This window comes from Gallinula chloropus (genome assembly GCF_964237585.1).
Source record: "Gallinula chloropus genome assembly, chromosome: 5".
In the NCBI taxonomy this organism is placed as follows: Eukaryota; Metazoa; Chordata; class Aves; order Gruiformes; family Rallidae; genus Gallinula; species Gallinula chloropus.
The window spans coordinates 66,512,335-66,532,705 of NC_140090.1; the positions used below are offsets into that span (position 1 = coordinate 66,512,335).

Below are 20,371 nucleotides of genomic sequence, written 5' to 3' on the forward strand. Positions count from 1 at the left end.
TTCCTTCCTGCTTAGGCCCCTGTGGGAACTACTGTCTGAGACCATCCCAAGTATTTGAAACTGCAGGCTGTCATCAGCCTTGAATTTCTCACAGATTCCTTAAGTAAGTGCTATTCGAGCTTGTGAAGGGGCCGGAGCACAAGTCTGATGAGGAGTGGCTGAGGGAACTGGGCTTGTTTCGCCTAGAGGAAAGGAGGCTGGGGGTAGACCTTATCTCTCTCTACAACTACCTGAAAGGAGGTTGTAGCCAGGTGGGTGTTGGTCTCTTCTAGCACATAATAAGTGATAGGCATGGCCTCAAGTTGCATAAAGGGAGGTTTAGATGGGATATTAGGAAGTACTTCACTGAATGGGTTGTCAGGCATTGGAACAGGCTGCCCAGGGATGCAGTTGAGTCACCATCCCTGGAGATACTTAAAAAGACATGTAGATGTGGTGCTTAGGGACTTGGTTTGGTACTGGACCTAGCGTGAGGTTAACGGTTGGACCTGATAATCTGAATGTCTCTTCCAACCCAAGCAATTCTACGGCTCTGTTCTTGTCCACAGCGTGCCTGTCACCCTGTGGGACAGCTGTTTGGAAACCCCAGGTCTAGGCTAGCAGTACAATTAGCAACAGACCCCCTGGCAGCGCAGGAGGAGGAACCACAAGGTGGCAATCTCTCTCCGTGCGTCTCCTGGCAAAATAAACCTCTGGCAAAAAAAAAGTCCCACCCTCGGACACTCGGGCAGTGACGCTGCAGAGACAATTGGTCCCGTCTTGTCTTTCCAGGGTTATGGCAACGTTCATTTTGATGCTGTGTTTTCTCCTTGGAACGCTTTCTCCTTTAGGATGCAACTCTCAGGCTTGAAGAGACAGCACTAGAGGCTGCTCTTTGCTGGGATTCCCATCTTTTGCCCCAAAATGGGCACCAGATGTTGGTTGTTAGATTGCTGACTACCAGTGCTGCTTGCGTGCGTGCTGGCAGAGCTACTGTGTGCTTCAACAGAACGGTTCCTCCTGTGCTGGAGGCACTATCTGGTTCAGAGCATCGCAGACGTCGTGTTGTATTAGCATACAATAGAACAGTTGCATCAGGATCCTGCTTCATGCTCTGAGATGCCTCAGTGGGAGCAAAATAACTTGGATGTTAGGACTAGGCAGTGACTGTGTGTTGCGTGTGGCTTATAGTCTCGGGGAGGGGGGGGGACACACGGACTCCAAAGCCTCAGTGTCAATAGCTCCAGGCCCAAAAAGATGTGCCCAGAGGGTGTAAAAACAGAGAAGAGAAATAATGCTCAGTTTGGGGTGGAGCTGCCCTGGTCCTGCAGTGTCAGACCCCATCTGCTGCGATGAGCTCCATCTCGATCAGGACATAGTTGTGTCCCTGCCAGATGTTAGCTTACATGTGCTACATGTAAAAGTAAACTGGTGTGAAGGCTGCGGTCTGGTGTGCTTTCAGTAGGATTTGCCCTGCATAAGTGACGACGTGCTAGCCAGCCTCTCGTGGAGGGGATGCACTCCAGAAGGTGCAGGTGTGTGGCTGGAGTGTGTTCAGTGATCCAAGATAGGAAATATCTTCCAAAGCTCTAAATAAGACAAAACAAACTGAGCTTTAGCACATGCTCAATTGATTGAGTCTTTGGCAAAGTATGACATGAATTTGCAAGGCTCTCACTGAGGCCTGTCCCCCACTGCAGCAAGCACGGCACGGCTGCCATTGTTTTCTTCTTATGCTGAAGTCTCCATCTTTTATGGGTTCCCCCAGATGACATTGCTCTTCAGTTAGGAATAACAACCTGCTTCCCACTCAGCAGGACTGCTCAGGCCCTGCTCTACACTGTGCCTGCCATCTCTGAGCTCCCTCTGCGGTCTGTATGTCACAGTCTGCAACATCCACATCCTCAGCCAGTGGTGACATCACTGATTATGGCCGCTCTCTTCCAGCTCTGGCTGGACCTCCAGGCAGGACCTGGAGGAGGTGGGAGGTGTGAACATGGGGAGTTTGGTAAAGTCCCTTCACATCACCTTGACTTTAAGGTCTGAAGCCAGATTCCCAGAGGCTGCAGGTTACAATTTGCTTCCTTCCTCATTGATGGGAGCCAAGGGGGTCTGCTGTCTGCTGGTCCTCTAGCAAAGGGCCAGGAGCCACTGCGGGACTGCTCATGGGGATAGGACTGTTAGCAATCCAAATCATGATGGGAAACAGAAGGAGCAAAGAAAATCTGGGTATTTTTTTCTTTTCCCAGAAAGTAGGAAGAAATCTAGCGAGCACAAGTCTGGCTTCTCCTGGAACATGTGTGCAGTGTGATTGTCACTAATGCTCTGTAACCAGCTGAGAGAAGATAGTTTCCCAAAGTAAGTGAAATAAGCACTGAGACGTGGGATATACGATAACTTCTGAGGCAGAAGGAATAAGACCCCAGGCAAGAGAGCTCCAAACAGTGCACTGTGTCTTTTTTTTTTTTTTTTTTTTTTTCCATCTCAGAGTCTGTGGTGCTCAATTAACCCCTTTTCTCTATCTTGGCCATGGTTGCTGCAGGTTTTCAAAGCTTTAGCCAGCCTTCTGGATGATGGCGTGTTAAGCGCTTGGTTTGAGATAACCAATTTTCTCCTGAAATGATACCACAAGTCTGCTGGTTTGATTTAAACTGTTTTCCAGGCATTTTGGTTAATAACAACAGACAGTCCACTCCAAGAGAATCTAGCTTGAGGAAGCCATGAAATTTAATTCATTTCTGCAACTTAAATATATAATCAGTGACATATGGTAATACTAAATACAGGGGGAATTGTCATTGTTTAAGTCAGATTTCTGCATTCAGTCAAAACCCAATAGCTGTAACATCAAACTGTAGTTTCCATTGTACAGGAAATAAAGCATCATTTTTTCAAAGAAAATAGACATGCAATTGCATGCCTATTACATTGCTTACACAGCTTTATTTTTAGCTTTCTCCATGTTGCTGTTACTAAAGGGCCAACAGAAGGGAAACTGTGTATGGAGAAGAAACAAGGCGATACCCAGATCCTGGTAGAAATGACCAAGGAGATGTCCATGCTATGCATATATGCTCTTGCCCTGTGGTTGTTTCTGGGTGATAAGCTGCTATGCCTGAGCCAGGGACCCCACACCTTCCCCCATGATTTCTGCAGCCCTGCCAGCACCAAAGCAGTGCTGAGGTGAGGCTGTGTTGCCGCAAGGGTCATAGAAATGCTTCTCCCAGTGCTCTTTGTCATCATGAACACTTTTCCCCTGCCCCATTGCTCCTAAAACATGGACATGAACTATTTACTTGTTCGTTATCAGGAGGAGGGACAGGGTTTGTATCAGATTTGTGTGAAGCTGCATGTCTTCACATGGCCAGAGAGTCCCAAAGAGATTCCCAGACTCTGTACTTTGAACATTACAAATGATGCTTGCAGACCTTTGTTGCTCTACCTCTTAAAGAGGAAACAGATCAGGAACTTAACTGCTGTTACTCAAATTTGTGCAAAGATACTTATTTTTTTCTGGATTGATTTAAGAGCTATTGCTGGACAATAGAAGCAGATATTGTTTTAAGGACTATCCAGCATCAGCCCATCTCATCCTCTCTCCATTAGTATGGCTGTATGAGGCACTGCTGGCCTTTCCTGCTTGTTTGTGCTTACTTCCAATCCTACTCATCTCCTGGGTCCAGCCCGGGTATCCATTGCTGCTACATCACTGGCATTTCAGTTCATTTCTCTTTCATTTACTTGCCTGGTTCTCAAACATGACCCATAGTTCTCAGTGGTTCGTCCTCTTGCTCTCTAGCTGTGAGTTTCATAGTTTGCTTCTGATTTCTCTACACAAACCAAAAGTTTACAGCTTCCACAGCTGATTTCTCCTGCCTCTGTCTATAGCAGGGCCATGCTCAGTTGTCCTGATAAAGCTGGTGACAGAGGTTCCACGATCAAATAGATACAGAGGACAGAGGTTTAGAAACTTTATCTTTACCTGAAAGATTCTGATTTTTTTTTTCCTGCCACCCTCATCCCAGCAGTGTCTCTGATTTGAGAGCGTTTTGGCTGTTGTTTCTTCCCCTGAGCTCCATCTCCTCGTTGGTGTCTGCACACAGCCCCTTCCTCTTATTCATAATTGACTCGTTTGCTCCTCCAGCCTTGCACTTCATCCATCTTCCTATTTCCCCTCTCTGATCTACTCCTCATGTCCGTTTCCTTCATTTTTGCTGCTGGAATGTGAAGCATCTCTCCAGAAAAATAGAAGGTCTCTGTGAACTTTTACCATCCCCCTGTATTCCCTCTTCCTTTACCTCTATCATCTCCTCCCAGATGGTGGGACAAATACTTGCTTGCATTCGTTCTCAGGCTTGTAAAATTGGCCTACTCACTTCTTTTCCACGTGATGATGTGAAATGAGGATAATTCTAGACATTTCTTCTCAGGCCTGGGCTCAGTTTGAGGAAAATGTTTCTGAGGCTACTGTGTTCTTTGGAGTGCTGCAGAGCTCTGTGTCTCAGTGTTGTCTTTGCCCTCTGTATCTCTTTGACTATGACAAATTGCTGCCACGGTTGCTTCTGCTCAAGATACGAAGGACAAAAACTGAACCAGACCCGGCCATTGATGAATACAGGGGAGTTCATGGATCTAAACAGCTTCTCTGTCAAAGGGCATTGTTATACACAGAGGTATTCTCAGTCACTGTTTGGGTTGGGTTTTTTCTGCTTGCTCAAGAGGCACTGAGCAAAGGGGATTTCTATTTGCTGGGGCAGCGCCTGGTTTGACCAGCCTCCAGAGCTGTTCTCACAACTTTATGGTAACTGTGCGTCTCAGTTTTTCAAGAACCTCAAAACACCCGTTGGGAGATGGACAATTTGGGAGCTCACTAGTTCTCACTATAGACAAACCTGCAGGAGTAGGGTTTGTCAGAGTATTTTTGCATCAAATTGGACAGATCAGTTTACTCTGGCAGAGAACAGAAGTTTAGAAAAAAAAAAAGATAATTGATCAACAGCTACCTAAAACGTCATCCCTCCTATTTATCATGTGTCTTCCCATTGTGGGCCAGCTAGGGAGACCCAAACTTGCAGCCTTTATGGGACTAAGTGCCTTCTTTTTGTCCCTGTCCCTTATTTCTATAGGTTTCTTAAACAGGCAGCTAGTGAGTACAGATTGTCTCTCAAAGGAAAACTTGGCACCACCACACTCTATTTTCCTACAGCTAGATTTGGAGATACCAGTTTGTGTTCCTTTTGTGTTTGGGGGGGGGGGGGGGGGGGGGGGGGAGCAAAACCAGCATTGCCAGCCGTGTTTTTCATGACCAGGCAGTTGGCTTTGATCGATGCCTTGATTTTTGCACATATGGAGGGAGGAAGCGCTCTCAGTAGGCTTGCTTTCCTCCTGCTGTCACTGAGCTCCCCAGCCAGCCAGTCCTCCTAGCTCAGACAGATGTATTTGCCTGCTACAGAACTTCCCAGGTCACCTACACTAAAGAGCAATGCATGGATACTGTATTAAATCGAGCAGTTGTCCTCTGCCTGCTTGTTCAGATTGGATGTGATACATAAACATGATAGAAAATGGTTTTGGCGGTGGAGTTCAGGCTGCAACACCCACCTTGAGGCATTGGCAGTTTTAGGAGGTTGCATTCCAGACATTAAGGCTCTTGCAGTGAAAATGATGGACAATTCAGTGCGGAAAGAGCAAAAAACTCAATAAAAAGGATCTGCCATGCAATTGTGTGCTCTAATGACCACAGCTTTACCACATTCACTGGTCTTCCTCTTCTCAGAAATCGTCATGCCATGGTAGAGTAGGAATTTAAGAGTCTGGAAAGAAAGTATATTTTGGTACAGTATCTATGGAAAGCACTCTTAATTTTCACTTGCTGAATTTTCTCCTTGCTGGCTTCTTTTAGAGCATCCATAACTCAGGTTTACTTGACAGCACTAGAGAAACAGACATGGTTGATATCTTGGGAATCAAAGACATGATGATTTTTTTTTTCACAAAAGGCTGTCTAGCCTGTTTTATCCTTCCCAGCCTAATGGAGGTTTGTTTGGTACAGCACATCCTCTGATGATAATAACTTTCATCATTTATGAGCAGAAGTTTATTTTCTAGCAAACTAAAAATGTTCCTCCTAAGGAGGCTCTCCCCATTTTCTTTTGGGCCAATTTATACAGCAATTTATACAGCCTGAGATCTCAGTTTAACTTTCCCTTGTGCTTTTTCCTTCACTTTTTTTTTCTTCCTCTTCTCCCCACCCCCCTTTTTCTTTTGTATGAGCTCTGTCATCCAAAGAGGTTTCCTCTGCTGAAACAACTGTTCAGATCATTTACAAGAAGCTCTTTCACAGGCAGTAGCTCCACAAAAGTAAGGAACATCGAAGTTACTACCTATAATAACGAAGTTAAAGCAGATTTAAGTGTTTGTGAACTGCGACTGACTGAAAGGGTGCCAGACATTTTGCGAATATACACAAGAAGACAGGCCCCTGCTCTAATCGGCTTATAAATTAAAAGCAAAGTACATTGGCAAGAGCAGAAGAGATGATATGACGTGCTTTAAATAGTTTATAGGGAGCTGGAGGATTGTTGTTTATTTGGTGATGTTGGGAAAATATTTAATGTGCTTTAGTTAAACTCTTTATAGAAATGTTTCTCCTCCCCCAGTTCTCTTTCCCAATGACTGTTTTGAAGATCAAAACCAGCAAGTTTAGAGTAGAGGGAAAATGGAGAAACGTATTTCCAAATCGACAAAACCGCGAGTAAATCTTTATAGATACTTTTTACGTGAGTCAGGCTTTCTGAAGTAATTATCGTAATGTAAGAAAGGGCCGGCGCTTCACCGCGGGCCAGGGGCGCAGCTGGTGGGAACGGAGTATCTCCGATCGAGGATCCAGGCAGACACGGCCGGTCCTATCTGCGGTAGATGCACTGGTGTGAAGAAGGTGCGCCGTGCCCCCTCCTTGCAGGTTCCCGGACCGCCCCCGAGCTGCGCCGGGCGGCAGCGGCGGCTCCCGGGGCTCCCCAGGCGGCGGCTCCCGGGGCCCGGCGCTCTCCGCACCTCCGCGCTGCTTGTGCATAAACGAAGCTTTAAAGGGCTACTCTAGCAAACCTACAATGTATTTAAAAAAAAACCCAACACCAACCCAAAAAACAAACCAAAACCCCAACCCGGTTTATTTTTAGGTCCGACTTGCCATTGCTGCAGCCAGACGCAAAGTGGGGGTGCAGTTGCTTTTCCGAGGCTACCGGATCGGGGCAGGCTCCAGGTGTTGGTCTGGAAAGCTGAGACAGGTAAGTGAGTATTTCCTTTAGCATCGTCTTTCCAGAAGCTGGAAGCTGGCCCTGGCAGCTGGGAGACTTGTTGCTGTTTTCCCTGCTGTTTTATGTTGTTGGTGATATCTCCGCAGATAAGTGACTTCGCTGCATCCGGAGTTTGCATTCAAAGCAGAGACTAATTGTGAGGAACGTTTCAGAGTAAACACGTTTCTCCTCCAAAGTAGTTTGTAAGGAAAAAAATAAAATAAAAGGAGGTTAAACGGGATAATTTGTTTTCTTTCTTGTCTTTTTCTACATAACGCACTAGAGTTTCGTTTTAAGACAGACATCTGTAGCAGAAGACACGGTACAAAATTTCGGCCTTCAACCACAAAACACTGGTTTGAGCAACAGATGCCCCTGAAGCCATGCCGACATCTTCTGATAATACAGGGAAAAAATAATTATGAAATAACGAGATCTTTCGGTAACTCGCATCCCGCTCTCAGAGGTAACCCCAAAAACCGAGCAGCTCCTGAAGCGGAGCTGAAGGTCCCGGGTCAGTTTTAAGCGCTATTGCAAACGGCGACTGAAGTGTTTGCAGCCGAACACAAATTTCCAGGCTTAAATTGCCTTCTTCCTGTCCCGGGATGCCAGGGCTTTGCAGAGCTGAAATTGCACAGCCCTTTCCCCCGGATCCTCTTACTGCTTCTAGCGCTCACAGCCCCGCTGCTCCGGGCACCCCGGTCCTGCTTTTTGTCAGCCTGTGCCGCGCTCGGCAGCGTTTGCCGAGGCGCGGTTTGAGCCCCGCTCCCCTCTCCGCCTTGGCGGGAGGATTTCACGACAAATCCTGGTTTGTGCGTTCCCTGCTCACCCCTAGCAGAGCAAGAGGTACGTTTCATATCCCCACCCCCCCGCCCCGCTGCTGTTCACCGCACAGTGACTCCGTGCCTCCGCAACCCCTGCCCGGCTAACTGCGGGCTGGGCAAGGCAGGGATGGCTGCTCCCCAGAGCGACGGGCTCGGCCGTGCTGCCTGCAGACCTCCCCGGGACCCAGGCCTGGGTGCCTCCAGTTCGTGCGGGGCTCCGCTGAGCGCGCCGAGTTCCAGGACTTGCCGTCGTGGGAGACATCGGGTCCGCTCCCTGTACGCCTCCCGGGCGCTGGCTGGAGCGGACGAAGAGCGCAGGTGGCTTCTCACGGGCCCCAGGAGCAGCGGGACGGGGTTCCCAGCAGCGGGGAGCCTTGCCGGGACAGCAGGCTGCCCGTGCGCTGGGAGAGTCCCTGTCCCGGGCTGCCCAGGCCGGCCGCCCTGCAGCGCTCGCTCGTACGCGACCCCGGCCGGGCTGTCCGAGAGCGGCTGTCGGGTCTCCGCCGCCTCTCCCGTGCGATTCCCTGCGGCGCGGCTCCGAGAGCGATTTATGCCTCTACCCCGGAGCCTCGCAGCTCCGCGCAGCCCCGGCACCTCCCGACACCGGCGGGGGTGTTGTGCCCGCAGGTGGGTGCCGGCTCCCCCGCCGCGCCGGACCCTTCACCAGCAGATGGTGCTGCGGGCGCCCCGTCCTCGGGGCTGCGGGCCCCCGACGGACCGCACTAGGTCCGGCTCAGTCTAGCCGCTGCCAGCCCTCTGCCCCCGGCCCGGGAAGTGTCACCGGGGCCCTGGGCGAAAGGTGAAGGGGTTGTTTGTGTGTGCGTGTCCGGCTGCTTGTGTGCATGAGCCCGAGACTTGCCCGAGAACCGACTGCTGGCAGAGAAGGATGCCTGGTTCGGGTGGACGCTCCCTGAGGTGGGCAATCGCTCTCGGGATGCTCGGCAGCCATCACCGAGCCCGGGCCCAGTACTTGCGCCAAGCACCGAGAACTGCGGCCGTTTGCACCTCTGCAGCACGCCGAGTCCCGGCCGTCCTACCCCGGGTCGTCCCGCAGGCAGCAGCCGCGGGCTGGTCCCAGCACGGGGGACACCGTCGTTCCATCTAACCGCGCTGTCCTTTTCACCCCGATGCGGACCGTTCCACACTGGGCGCTGATGCCGTCGTCCCTCTCCTTTCCCTGCCGCGGCTCCGACACTGTTGGGGCCCGAAGCCGGCGGGAAAGGGCGGCCGGCGGCCCGATCCCCCCTGTCCTGGTTTCCCGCGGTGCCCGACCGGCCTTCGTTCGCTGGCCGGCCGAGCCGATGAGCCGATGGCTCCGGGCCGGGCAAGCCGAGCGTGCCGTGCCGGGGCTCCGCGTTGCTAGCGGCCCCCAGCCCCGCTGCGCCCGACGGGTCCCGCGGAGCAGTCAGCGCTCAGCACCGTGGGTCCTGGCTCGGCTCGGGGCGAGCCCTGCCCGCGCGTAGTGGTGTTTTTTTCTGAGAGATTAACCCCCCTTTCCCCCAGCCAGGGCCGCACACGCTGCCTTACCGCCTCGGCCGTTCCAGCAGCCAGCGACAAGCTAGGGCTGTGCCGGGCACGCTCCGGCCCCAGTCTGAGCTCCTCGGTGTCTCAGTATCCCGGCTCCGGCCCGGTTTTGCGAGGTCCAGGAGATCCCGCGACGGAAAGCGGCCGCCGGTGGGCGTCGGAACCGGCACAAAGCGAAAGCTCGGTGCTGGCGGGGCTGCGGCGGCCCGGCGGGCCCCGAGCCGAGGGGGTTAAACCAGGAGCCTCCCCTTACCTTCAAAAAGTTAAAAATGTCTGGAGCCTGCATCTCTTAAAGGGGCGGTGCTGGCTGCAAGGAGTCTTGGCACCGGCTGCGAGAAAGGCTGGTCAGGGGCGTGAGTTCCCCTCCACCAGCACCAAAACATTGCAAAAAAAGGCAGAGCGCCCCACACTTTAGATAAGGACAATTAGCCACCAGTGAGCCCCTGCAGACAGCGAGTTAATTAGGGGTTTCCTGCTCTCCGGCATGCCCTGTCCCAGCTCCTGCCCCCCCGGGCTCTTAGCCCTGATGGCACCTGGTCTGGCCCTCATGGCCACCTTCTCGCTGTCCTCCCAGGCCGGGGACAGGAGAGCGCTGCCGGTGGAGAAATCTCCAGGTGTGAAGGGAAGAACTCTCATTCTCCTTGATGTCAACACCAAGAGCCCTGTCAGGATAATCAGTGAGAATTTCCTCTCCCTGCAGCTGGACCCCTCCATCATTCATGATGGCTGGCTCGATTTCTTAAGGTAAGGCAGGAGCCCCCCGGCGCCCTCCCCACACCGCCCACGGGGCGCCCCGGCGGCCCCGCCGCCCAGCCCCGCCGGGCTCCGCGCTGCTGGCGGCGCTTGTTGTGACGGAGGGAGCGAGGCCATGGTTTCCATTAAGATGCACATGTTTGCAATGGAGAAAGCATTTCGGAGACTTATCAGTTATGACTGCAAAAATGTCGTGCTCCCTTCGCTCCAACAACCGCTCCTTTGCAAAAAGCACAACACGGGGCCGAGGCAGCACAGGGAGAAAAAAAAAACCCCAGAACAAACTAACGAACCCAGCAGCAGGAACGGGGCCGCCTGCCGAGTCGAGCCGAGCCTTCCTCAGGTCCCGACGGGCGGAGAGCGGGGTGTCGGCCAGGTCTTCAGAGCCCTCCGCTCCCCGGACTTCCAACCCTGTGCGGGGGGCAGAGCCGGGCTGCAGCTGCGCCGGGCTCCACCGGCGGTGCGGAGCGGCCGCGGCCTGGAGGCGCTGGGACGGCCAGAAAGCCCTCTCCGTGCTGGGTAAGTCGGAGAGAGGGAGAGCGGGTCTCCTCCGCACGCCCGCTCCGAGGGTCCCTTCGGCTGCCGTCTCCGCCTCCGGGGAAAGAGCGGGGCGAGGAGGCGGGAAGGCGCGGGAGAAACGGAGCCGGGCCGGCTCCCGCTTTCCTCCCCTCCCCGCTCCTCTCCCCTTCCCCGGCTGCTCGGCACGGTCCCGCGTGGCGCCGCCGGGCTGCGCGGGACGCTGAGCGCTTCTGTCTCCGCGACGCCGCTGCACTTGTCCGGGGGGTGACGAGGGGGGACGACACCGCCGAGTCCCACCGGCCTCTGACCCGCTACGAGCGGGCGGGGCGGCTCCGCGTCCCGGGGCCGCGCCGCTCGGCCAGCGCAAAGCCCCGCAACCGGTCGCCGCGGCAGCGGTATCCGCACCGCGCCGGGGAGGGGGAGGTAGCGGGGCCCGGGAGGGCAGCGGTGGGTTCCGGAGCCCCGTGGCCGACGGTGCTTGCGGGTACCGGGGCAGGGAGGGCCCGGCCCGGCCCACGGCGCCCTCAGCCCGCTCTCTCCTCTCCCCAGCTCCCGGCGGCTGGTGACCCTGGCGCGGGGCCTGGCCCCCGCCTTCCTCCGCTTCGCGGGCAAGAGGACGGACTTTCTGCAGTTCCACAACGTGAAGAACCCGGCCAAGAGCCGCGGCGGGCCCGGCCCCGACTACTACCTCAAGAACTACGAGGACGGTGAGCTCCGGGGCGGGCGCGGCAGCGGGGGGCTGCGGGAGCCGGGCGGTCCCGCTCCGCCTGCCCCGCACTCCTTGCGCCCAGGCGGGGCAGTGCTGCCGCCGGGCACCAGGCAAGGGAGCCTCCCCCGTACCTTTTCCTTCCCGAGCAGGGGGAGCCGGGGACCTCGGCGGAGCCCGCCCGTTGCCGGTGCATCCGGCGGATACCGGCCCCCGGGAACGAACGGCCGGCACGGGGGAGAGGGGCTTTTCTCGTTCCCGCTCCCGCCCCGTTCTCCGTCTCTTTTTGGTCCCAAGCGGGCACTGCCGGCTGTAGAGGGGGATTCTTCCCGGCTGTTGGCGGGAACCGGGCACCGCAGCCCCGGGATGCTTGTGCGCGCACCGCTCCGCACTTCTCCCGCGGCTCTCGGGGAACCGTGCCGTTCCCCAAGTACCCCGGCATCGTTCCGCGTTCCTCCACCCGCCTCTGCGCCGGGGCTTCCCGCCGCCCCGCCGAGCATGGTCGCTGCTGGGCTGGCTGTTCGGTCCCCGGCTGTCGGTGCCCGGCCGGGGCTGCTCCCCCTCCGGACCGCTCTGCCATCGCAGGTCTTTCCGAAAGCCACCGCCCGGCCCGCGGCTTTCCGCTGTTCCCCTCTTCTCGGCGGCTCTGCCCTCCTCCCCAGCCGTCCTGAGCTACACAAAAGGCTTTCACCTTTTGCGGCCTTTAACTCACACAAAGAAACTTCGTAGAAAAGTCAGGGCCAAGTCTCCGTCTTGAGGCATTTATTTTAAGAAGCGGAACACCACGTCTGCAGGCAAGAATTTATCGATTTTTCTTTCTTGCTTGGGTTTGGTTGTTGGGGTTTTTTTAGTTTGGGTTTTTTTTTTTTATGCTATCTTTTTTATTTTTTTCTTACTCAACGACTTACAAAATTAACTGGAGATATTTCTAGAAGTAACTTTGAAGGCCAATTAATGCCAGACAGATCCCAGTGGGCAGGTCTGTGGAACAGAGGAAGTTTTGCAGAGATCTAGTCAGCAGCACAGTGCTGAATGGAAAAAGCAGATGCTTTTGCCAGTTTTCTGATGGCTCTTGCTCCCGCTGTTCCCCCACGGAACGTCTGATCTCACCGAGATGAATGTCCCTCTATTCCCACACACAGGCAGGTGGGTAAGTTTGCGTGCTCCATCTTTCTCTTGGTCTCTTAGCCAGAGAAATCCCGATGTTATTCCTTGTTTTTCATCTCGTAACAAACCTCAGGCAAAGGGTTTCCTCGAACCCTCCTGAGCTCTGCCTACTGAGAAGCACTTCAGGAGAAAATGCTGACCAAACCTGCTGCAGCCACCCTGAACAGCAGAAATTAAGTGTAGTGTGTAAAATTGTGGATGGGACTCATACAAAATATTTGCAGGTACAATTTTTCCCACTTTCAATATTTCAACAACTTGCAGGAGAGAACTTACACGCATTAAATGTCTTCACAACAGCTTTCATGTTAGGGAAGAACTGAAAGCTTTTGGTTTTTTCAGTTTTCCTCGTGGCAATAAAGTTGAAATGTAGCAGCCCTTCAAAATGAAGCTTCTCATAGAAGTTGTAACCACAGGTCTTAACTTTTCATCACTTAAATATGGAACAGAACCATTGTGTATGTGGGTGAGGGAAGGAGGAGACACATGTGGTGTGTATCAAGCATCGGTGTAAATCAGAAAGGTGTGGTAAAAGGGATTTCCTGCCTGGAAGCAAAGCTTTTGTATTTGTTTTTAAGATCTGTGTGCAAACTCCAGGGCTAGAGTTGCTAGTAGCTCTCATCTTTTTTGTGCTGAGGCCACAATGAGCGCTTCACTAGAGGGATCCAGTTCTCCAAAATGAAATCCGGATGCCACTGCAACTCTCTGCCCTGCTGTACTGGATCTGAGCAGCCATCTTCTCCTTTTGGAGCCCTGGCCTGGTTTTTGTTCCATCATCTGTGGCTTGTCTTGGATCTGCTTGGGATCAGGTCATGCACAAAGGTGCAAGCAGATGCCCTCGCTACAAAAACCTTACAGCCTGAACAGACAGCACAGAATAAAGGTGGCAATCATGGGGTAAACTGGCAAGCATCCCTCTAGGTACTCCTCTTACCCCACTCAGGTTAGAGAGGGTGGCTTGGGTTGTTTTCCTTGTCTATAGACTTTTGAATGCTCAGCATGTATTTTCTCAAATTTCTTGTCTAAGCTGTGGGGGGCTCGATTTGTTAAAAATGCCAGAAAGGAGAAATCTGTGAGTTTCTAAACTTTGTACATCACCTTAGTGGTTTTTAGTGGCATGACAAGTGACAGCTCAGCTGTTCTCCACTTTGTTTTGTCCATTCACCCTGTGGATTTCAGGCCCGTGATGGCAGCGCGTGGGCTCTCTGCAGCCCTCGCCCGTGTTCCTGTGCCTCATGAACCCTGTGGCCTGAATGCAGATGGGGAGGGAAGGGCACATCTTATGTTCCTCTGCACACCTTCACCTTCAGAAAACTGCCTCTACCTAGACCTGCCTTTGGGTTCACTGGCTCATCTTTCTCCTCCTGTTTCCCCCATGGAAAGCGCGAGTGCTCGCCAGGAGCCATAGTGGTTGCTTTTGACTTGTGTCTAAAATAGACTTCATTTTCCTGAAATAGGAAATAGTTTCCTTTAGGTTTCAGGGTCATTTTTCTCTTGCACAAATTCCTCCTGGAAGCGCAGACCTGGAAGCGTTGTGTAATACGGCAACTTCCCTTTGCACCTCGGAACAGCCTCACCCCAGTCCAGACCAGTCACGTTTGGGCAGGAGAGGTAAGGAGGCGGTGAGTGCCCTGTGGTGGCAGTCTGTGATGCCCTGAAGAGGATGCATGTGGCAGCTCACTGCAGCCCTGCATGCAGAGCTGGCCCAGCAGTTTCCTCACCTGGTGGCAGGTTTGTCCATGCCTGGCAGCGCAGCTGGTAAAAGCGATTGCCTGTGGTGAATGTTTAGGTGAGGTGTGCCATCCTCTTAATGGCTATATGTACCCCTGGAACTTTTAGTGGGTCACCTAACCAATTGGTTACATCGAGCCCCCTTGTGCACCAGGTGATTGCCGTTCTACGCAGCCCGGGCTTTGCGTGGCCAGTCCTGGAGACCACCCAGTTTGGATAGAGCACTGGCCAGCCTGAGGTCTGTTAGAAAGAGAAACCAGTTTAATGTGTGTCAAGCTCTGTGGTACCAGGAGGTGGGGCTGTGCCAGAGACTTTTTGACATTTGATGATCAAGTGGTGTAACATTTTTAGCCTGGGAGACTTTTCCCTCCCTTAAATGGTGTTTCCCTGTATGGGCCCTGCTGAGTTCGTTTTTCTTCACCAGCTGCACTGAGAGTTGTGCTTTGTCTTCTGGAGATGTGTTTGTGTGCTGTCATAGGCACAGGTCTGATCCTTAGGCAGGTACCACGATGTAAAGTCTCATGCTCAGTCTGTGGAGCAGACCTGCTTTTCCTTTTGCTGTTGGATTGTCTGCCAAGCAATCCATTTGGTCTGTCCTTTCAATTGCCTCACATGTTGCCAAGGACCAGTTGGCTCTGAGGACAATAAGAAACATTGGTCTCCAGGAAAACAGGCTTGAGCAGCTCCTTTTTGGAGCAAACGTGCAGAGCTACCTGTTTGCTCAGGCTGTAGCTGCTGGAATGAAACTTCTGAAGCTGGTTTTGCTGAAACCTGACTCGTGCTGCTTGGTGTGGGAGTGTTAGGTGTGGTGTGGAGACCTGGGGTCTTCTCTGTTGGTTCAGTAAGGGGTGCTGCAGGTGCCATCTCAGTGCCTGAACCCATTTTGGAAGCTCCCTGCTGCTGCTACAGCATGAGTTTGGTGAGATAATGGGGAACCTCCTTGACTGCCTTGTACGTTGAAGGCACACAGACCAGCTTTGGACAGCCTGTGGTTGTGTAAACATTGCTTAGAGTTTCCCCCTGTACAAATGTGCTCTGAAAGAAAACTAAAGGGGAAAAGTTACTTGTAAGTGGAGCTCTCTGAGATGCATTGGCCCCATCCTGGGCATTGTGCGGCCTGTTGGGATTCTGTGGCTGAGAAGAGACCAAAGGACACTTACCACACGTGGCCTTCATGGCCTTGTGTTGGGTCATGGGAGGCAGAGGGGAAGGGCAGCGCGTATGCGTGCTGTAGGTAGTGCGTCAGAAAAGTTTCTGAGCTGAAGTGCATATGGACAACACATTTCAAAAGCACTCTCTTAATTGCTGTTAAGTTACTTCCTTCTATTTTATCTCCTTTTTTGGAGAGGATACTGGGCATCTGGAAGAGTGGCCAATTACCACAAAAACCTGGATAAAGTCATGTTTTTTATGTCTTCCATACTAGTCAGGAGATTTTGTTGTACAGTGTGGGAAACTTCATGCTATACTATGTAATCCTGGCATAGGTATTCTGGGATTCCCTTCAGTTTGGGATCCATTCCTTCAGACACCTTCAAGTACCGAACATAACATCCAAACCTGGAGATTTGTGCAGAGTTGAAAGCATCATTTCATGCTGTGCTTTTAAAGCATGGCAAGTAGGTGCCAAGTGGAAAGGCAGATAGTAAACTGCTAAGTGACCCAAGGATTCCTTTTTATGCTTGTGTTGTTACACAGGCACTGGAGCTGACCTCAGCCTGGGCTCCTGTTGCCACTCTTCTGCCACTTCTGGGATGTTCCTGCCCTCTCCTATACCTGGAGCCTGAGTTTACATGGTGCATCAGTTAGGGAACTCCTCTGGTCAAAACCTGATGGTGGAGAGGTGATTGCACTTCAGCCCGTTCAGCCTCCTGAACTGATTAATGATGTGTGACCACAGAGATGTTGAGGGCAGTGCTGGGGAAGGAGAACCTGGCAGTGAAAGGTGGGACTGCAGCAGCCTCTGCCTTGGTCAGATCAAATCCTACAAAACTGTGTCCTGGAGGTGGTGAAGATCATTGTTTGGTTTTCTGCCACCAAAAGGGTTGGTCTCCATATCTTTTTTTTGCTCTGCAAAGTGTCCTTCTGCTGCTTCTGTTGTGTTGGCTCTGGCACATTTCTGATCCTCTGCTAAGTCAGCGGAAAGCTAATTCAGGGAAAAAACCCGACCAACCAACCTGAAAACTGCTTTTCTGTTCAGGATCATGAGGGTCATCATGGGGTAGGAGGATACCAGAGCCAGGTAGGGTTATTGCCATGTGGCTGGGACTGCCCCGTTGGCTCCAGCAGCTCATAAAACTTCACAGCAGGTGTTTCTGAATGAAGAACCATCCTGTGGTCCCAGTAAAAATTAATAGACACATTTTCTTTTATTCAAGGAATCACTTTCTGTTTCTGATCCTCCAGAGCCCCTTTTTTGTCTGCCTCAACAGTTTAGGCATCTGTCCTTTCAGAGCTTGCAGAGGAAACAGTTGGTTTTTCACCCCCTGCGTGTTTAAAGCATCTCCTTTGGGAGGGCTGCAGCATTTCAGACCCTGCAAGCACTCCGTCCCAAAGATGGGTAGATCCTCTGATGTCCTGCTGGGGTTTGCCAGACCTGGGGATGCTCCATGCTATGGCATGAGCTCCGAGGCAGCCTCCTGCTCTCTAGTTCCCAGGGACCACGATTGCAAGGGAAGAGCTGCAACCTGGGATTGCTGTCTGAGGAGCTCCAGTGCTTAGTTGTTTCCTCAGAAATAATAATAATAATAATAATAATAATAATAATAATAATAATAATAATAATAATAATAATAATAATAATAATAATAATAATAATAATAATAATAATGTTGAAAAAAATCACCTTGCATGAGGTGAGGGAGATACTGCCCATGCAGGAGATCATCCAAGGACTGCCTGTTTATCTCCAGTGTTTTGGTTTTAAATTTCAAACTGCATTGCTAGAATCATGCATGAAAACTGCTTTTACAACTGCGGGAAATGGCACAATCAGTCAGATCCTGATTTGTTAAGTATTTGCTGTTATATCTGTGAGAGGAAAGATTTCTATGGTTATATGTTTATTTGTTTATAATATGCATTGTAAATTTTCTAAAAAATGTTACATATTTCTGCTAGCTTCGTATTTCTTTCTATTCTACATCATCTTCTTATGACTTAAAAGGATTTGTGCAGAGTTACATCCATAGGGGAAATGCGTGTGACTTCCCCTATACAATTATAAGTTCTTAATTAGCAGTTGCCATCCAGGGAAAATTTAGAATTTATCGTTGAACGGTCTCTGAATACTTTTAGGGAAGTAAAAAACGAATCCAGTATTAGGAATATTAGAAAAGAATTGGAGAAAGTCACTGAGAATATTGTTATGCTGCAAGCAAAGTAGGTGATGACATACTAATCTGTATAAAAATATATATCATAGAATGGGGTGATGGAAGTGATCAAAGTCAGAGCATTCAGTCACAGAGATTAGGGTTTTTTTCAGCTTGGAAAAAATGGCTGAGGATATGATAAATACTGGGAACTTGGTGGCACAAAGAGAAGACAATTTGGGAATGATTATTTTCTTGTTTTCATGACACACGAAATAGGGAGCGTCCAGGGGAATTATTGCATATAAAACAAACAAAGGAATTTTATTTTTTTTTAGTATAGTGGAAAATGATTTGTGGAACTCATTGTCAGGGAATTTCTCCCAGCTAAAAGAAAGGAATGATGCTAATGTGGCAGAAACTTGCCTATTGAAGACAGACATGATGAGGATGCACTTTCCGGCTTGAGAAATCTTCAGACTTTCTGAATAAAAGTTGTGTTCCCAATTTCATAGTCACTGGACATTTTATAATAATTTCAGCAGAAAAATCTGGTCTTTAAAGTGTTTTAAAATTAGTTTAGTTCAAGAGCAGGTATTTTACAAGTTTGGCGAGTTGTTTTGCATAGTAACCCATTAGATATCTATTTAACTTCTGCACCACCACCACTTTCTAACACCCCAGGTTTTTAGTAAGAATATTCAGGGGGTTTTGACATAAAATAGTTTGGGGTTTTTTTTTTCCTTTTAAATTCACTTTCTAAGACTGGAAAGCTGAAGTTAACAGTGCCATTAAGAAGATGGGAAACTCAGGTTGTCCCAGTGCCACCGCAGTGGTGACCACGGCTCCTGCTGGAGTGCTGATGGCTGGGGCAGTGCTCACTCGCTCGCACACACAGGAAGGTGAATGACTTCTCCTCTTCGCCATTCCGTCCCACATCCCTTTGACTGTAACCATATCTGTCTGTCCTGTCCACATAAACCTGGGTCTGTGCCCCCCTCCTCCCATCTTCCCCCTGGTCAGCAGCGACAGCCCGTGTCTGCTCTGTGACTCCTGGAAGGAAACTGCGTATGGGCAGATGGCAGCGTGAGCCTGCAGGCCGTGCTCACACCCTGTGAATTCCCATGTGCAGAAGCTCACCCTGTGGGTCAGGGAAGCTCTCCCCAATTTCTGTGGGGTGTGTGCCGTCCTGGGGGGTTCACAGCTTGGCAACTCTCTGGTCTGGTACTGGTATGGTGGGAAATGGTGAGTGCAGCCCCTTGGTGCAGATGATTCTCAGAAAGGGACTGCTAGAGCTCAGCTGGTCCTGGGCTGCATAGCAATGGGCATCTTTCCTTGGGATGTGCGTCTTTCCTTGGGCTGGGGTTGCGGTGTTGTGTCGTTCCTGGGGCAGGGGGCTATTTCTTAACTTGTTCTTCTGAATTTCCATCCGGCGATTCGTGACCTCCCTGTGTGGCACGCGTGTAAGCTCTGGAGACGTGCAGGTCCCAAGACGGGGCAGAGAAATCTGCAGGCACCGGGACGCACAGAACAGCCCTTGCAAAGCAGCATCCTGCATCCAAGGCTCGCGGCCTGGCGAGGGGAGCGCTCCTGCGGGAGCCCGACATCCCACCCGCGCCGGTGGATGGGAGGCAGGCGGGGCTGGGGGCTGAGGTTGCGCCCCCCTTTCTGCCTCCTCCACCCGCCGTCGGGCTTCCCCCTCCGCCTGCCGGTGTCTCCCGCCAGCCGCAGCTCACCTGACCGCCACACGGGTGTGCTCCCGCCATACCGCACGGCGGCTGCCGGACCCGGCACCGCGGCTGCCGGCGCCGCAGGACCCGGGCCGCCCCGGAGCGCCGCGCCGCCGGGGGTCCGCCCGGCCTTGCCGCCGCCACGGGAGGCTGAGCTGGCCAGGGTACTGACCCGGCCCGGCACGGTCCGCCTCGGCCCGGCCCCGGCCCCTCCCGGGGCACGGCTCGTCGTCTGCCGGCTTTGGAAACCATTTGGCGTCCTCTGGGGCTCCCACATCTGGAGTTCTTCTCTCGCACTTCTGGCAAGAGCTGCTTGGGCTTGTGTTTTGCTGGGCAGTTTGTTCCCTTCTCCTTTTTTAAGGGATGTTCAGGAGGGCATTGCCCTTGCCCTGGAGCTGCTGCTCGGGGGGCTGCCCTGCCCAGCACCTCCTGGGATAGTCTTCTCCTTGCACTCTCTGCATCTTTCCTTTTTCTGTCTCCTCTTTTAAGATTTGAGGGCGTCAGGCTCCTCGTTGGCTGGTTCTTGTGCTGAGATTTCCCCTGAGCCTCCAGCCGCTGTGACCTGCCACCTCTCTTCCCTTGGTGCTGCTGGTTCAGAAGATGCCCTTGCCTTCTTCCCTGCCTCAAGTACATCCTAGTTGGATCTGGATGACCAGGCACTGAGTTCTGTGGAGAGCTCCATGTCCCAGACATCTGCCCACCAATTAAGCTGGATCTAAAATGAATGTGGGGTCTTAGCTCTATTTTTAGGTCTTGGGCAGGTTTCTTGGGTCCTTCATCAATCCAAGAAGCCAGAAGCTAGCCTCTGCTTCCTGAACGTCTGCTTTGG

General features: G+C 52.0%; 1 protein-coding gene across 1 annotated transcript in view; it reads left to right on the forward strand.

Annotated features, from left to right (window-relative positions):
- Positions 1-10,106: 10,106 nt before the first annotated feature.
- HPSE2 (heparanase 2 (inactive)) overlaps positions 10,107-20,371 on the forward strand; it is a gene marked incomplete at both ends in the record, with an annotated part of 108,650 nt that continues 98,385 nt past the window's right edge. The window contains 2 exons of the mRNA XM_084265768.1: positions 10,107-10,366; positions 11,444-11,601. Coding sequence (XP_084121894.1) covers positions 10,107-10,366; positions 11,444-11,601 — 418 coding nt within the window. The remainder of the gene's footprint in view (positions 10,367-11,443; positions 11,602-20,371) is intronic.